This window comes from Parus major, unplaced genomic scaffold (genome assembly GCF_001522545.3).
Source record: "Parus major isolate Abel unplaced genomic scaffold, Parus_major1.1 Scaffold433, whole genome shotgun sequence".
Classification (NCBI taxonomy): domain Eukaryota; kingdom Metazoa; phylum Chordata; class Aves; order Passeriformes; family Paridae; genus Parus; species Parus major.
In genome coordinates this window covers 3,300-5,956 of record NW_015379338.1, presented here as the reverse complement: position 1 = coordinate 5,956, position 2,657 = coordinate 3,300, and the positions used below count along the sequence as shown (strand labels likewise).

Genomic DNA, 2,657 nt, shown 5'->3' with positions numbered 1-2,657 from the left:
GGACACAGGAACGGCGGCGGGGAGTTACGGGCTGGACCCCGGAACCAGCGCGGTCGGACCCAAAACGCCGTGGAAAGGTCACGGTTGGGATTGTGGGATGGTTGAGGTTGGACCCGTTTAGTTGTGGGGTGGTGAAGGTTGGACACACGGGATGGTGGAATCATGGAAACTGGACCCGTGGAACCATCAAGGTTGGACCCAAAAAATCATGGAATTGTCAGTGTGGGACATGTGGGATCCTTGAGGTCGATCCAGTAAATTGTGGAATGATGAAGGTTGGACCCATGGAATGGTGGAATTATTAAGGCTGGACCCATGGAATGGTGGAATGGTGAAGGTTGGACCCATGAAATTGTGGAATTATTAAGGCTGGACCCATGGAATCACTGAAGTTGGACCCACGGAATTTTGAGACAACCTCCCTCACCCATATCCCACCTTTCCCAAGGAACGCCCCTTCCCAGATCCCGTTTTCCCCCCGTTTCCCCCACGTTTTCCCCCGTTTTTTTCCCCCGTTCCCACCTTCTCCAGTGCCTCCAGCCAGGCCCGGTTGGCCGCGAGCTCGGCGGCGAAGGCCTGGTGCTTCTGCCACTTGCCCTGCAGGTCCCGCGTGCCCTCGTAGGACACGTCCCGAGCCACCGGCAGCTTCTCGTTCAGCCACAGCGTCAGCTGGGAACGGGAACGGGAATGGGAATGGGATCGGGATCGGGATCGGGAATGGGGACACAGGATTTCCTCCCACAGTCCCAGCCCAGCCCAGTTCTCATCTTCATCCCATCCCCATTTTAACCCCACCCATCCCTCATCTACATCCCGATCCCGATCCCGATCCCGTCTCACCTCCTGCCCATCCTGCAGGAATTTCTGCAGCTCCCAGTTATCCCGCAGCCGCCCCAGCAGCTCCTGGGCCGATTCCCGGATCTTCTGGTGCCTGTGCCAGGGTCGGGGGGAGTGAGAGACCCCATTCCCAGGGGATGGGACGGGACCGGGACCGGGACGGGTCTCCCTCACCTGCTCTCCACCGACTCCACCGTCTCCCGCACCTTTTCCGCGTGGACGCCGCCCTCGTCCAGCAGCTTCTTCCCGGTGTCCGTGAGCGCCCGGACGCGCTCGGCTCCGGTGTCCAGCGCAGCCAGGAACTCCTCCAGCCTCCGCACGGCCGCCTCCGCGCCCGGCACCGTGCCCGGCATCTCCGTGTGCGCCAGAGCGTGCTCCTGCACACCGGGACCGGGATCGGAACCGGGATCGGGATCGGGAGCGGGATCGGGATCGGGAGCGGGATCGCGAGCGGGATCAGGATCGGGATCGGGACCGGGATGGCACCGGAGCCCCGGCTCCCCCTCACCTGCTTCCCCAGCGCTCCCTCCACCTGCTTGGCGTCCCGCAGGAACACGTGGAACGCGACAGCCTGGGCCAGGAGCCGCTGCCGCTTCTCCCACACCCGGCCCAGCTCTTCCCAGTCCGCGTCCAGCGTTTCCAGGCGCTGGAGCAGGCTCAGGCTCTGCGGGTCCGTCTGTCCCCGCGTCACCTCCCGGCCGGCGGCGCGGGCGCTCCGGTAATCGGCGCCGTAGTGCGAAATCTCGGTGCGGAGGCTCTCGTGCTGCCGCAGGGAGCCCTCGGCCTCGGCCAGGGACGCGGGGACATCCTCGGAGCCCGCGGCCGCGCGTGTGCGGGACAGCCAGGCCTGGAGCGCCGCCAGGTCTCGCAAGAAGCCCTGGAGCCGCCGCGCCTGCCCCAGGGACTCCTCGCGGCTCCGGTGGCACCGGCGCAGCGCGTCCCACTCGGCCTCGAGCCCCGCCAGCCCCTCGCGGATCTCGGGCGCTCGCTCCGGCTGCTCCCCCTGCAGCTTCTCGCCCTCGGCCCGCAGCTCCCGCAGCTTTCCCTGGATCGCGTCCAGGTCGCGCCCCATCCCCGACAGCTTCCCCTGCAGCGCCGTGATCCCCGCCAGGTCCCGGCCCAGCGCCCGCGTGGCCTCGATCGCCGCCGTCTTCTCCCGCATCCAGCCCCGCGTCTCGTGGCATTCCAGGCGGAAATTGTGGATGTTCAGCGCCGCGGTCAGCGCCACCTTCTTGCGCTCGGTCAGCGCCCGGAACCGCTCCCACCTGGCACGGGCGGGATCGGGGCGCGGTGGGACAGAGCCCGGGGAGCGCTCCCGACCTGGAGAATGCATCCCTGGAGCGTCCCAGGCTGGAGAATCCATCCCTGGAGTGTCCCAGGCTGGAGAATCCATCCCTTCCCAGAGTATCCCGGTCTGGAAAACCCCTCCCTGCATCCCTGGAGCATCCCCGACCGCCCGGAGAATCCAACCCCGCCCGGAACACTTCCCTCCGCCCGGAGCATCCCCCGGAAAATCCATCCCCGCCCGGATCCACCCGCGATTCCTGGCGGGAATGAGCCCGCCGGGCCCACCCCCACCTGTCCCGGAGCTGCTCCCAGGTTTCCCGGGCGCTCTCCCGGTTCCTGTCCCCGGATCCCTGGAGCTCCTGCGTGACGCGGCCCACGGAGGCCACGCGCGCCGCCAGCGCCGCCAGCTCCGGCTCCAGCGTCTCGAACCTGCGGGAGCGCCGGGAATGACCGGGAATACCGAGCTGGGGCTGGGAATTCAGGGAACAGCGGAAACCCCAGCAACGCCGTGCCAGAAACCCTGGGAACACTGC

General features: G+C 67.1%; 1 protein-coding gene across 1 annotated transcript in view; it reads right to left on the bottom strand.

Annotated features, from left to right (window-relative positions):
* Positions 1-2,657, bottom strand: part of LOC107199096 (spectrin beta chain, non-erythrocytic 1) — a gene marked incomplete at its 5' end in the record, with an annotated part of 14,467 nt that overhangs the window by 8,516 nt on the left and 3,294 nt on the right. The window contains 5 exons of the mRNA XM_033511672.1: positions 523-669; positions 841-931; positions 1,012-1,214; positions 1,346-2,102; positions 2,416-2,553. Coding sequence (XP_033367563.1) covers positions 523-669; positions 841-931; positions 1,012-1,214; positions 1,346-2,102; positions 2,416-2,553 — 1,336 coding nt within the window. The remainder of the gene's footprint in view (positions 1-522; positions 670-840; positions 932-1,011; positions 1,215-1,345; positions 2,103-2,415; positions 2,554-2,657) is intronic.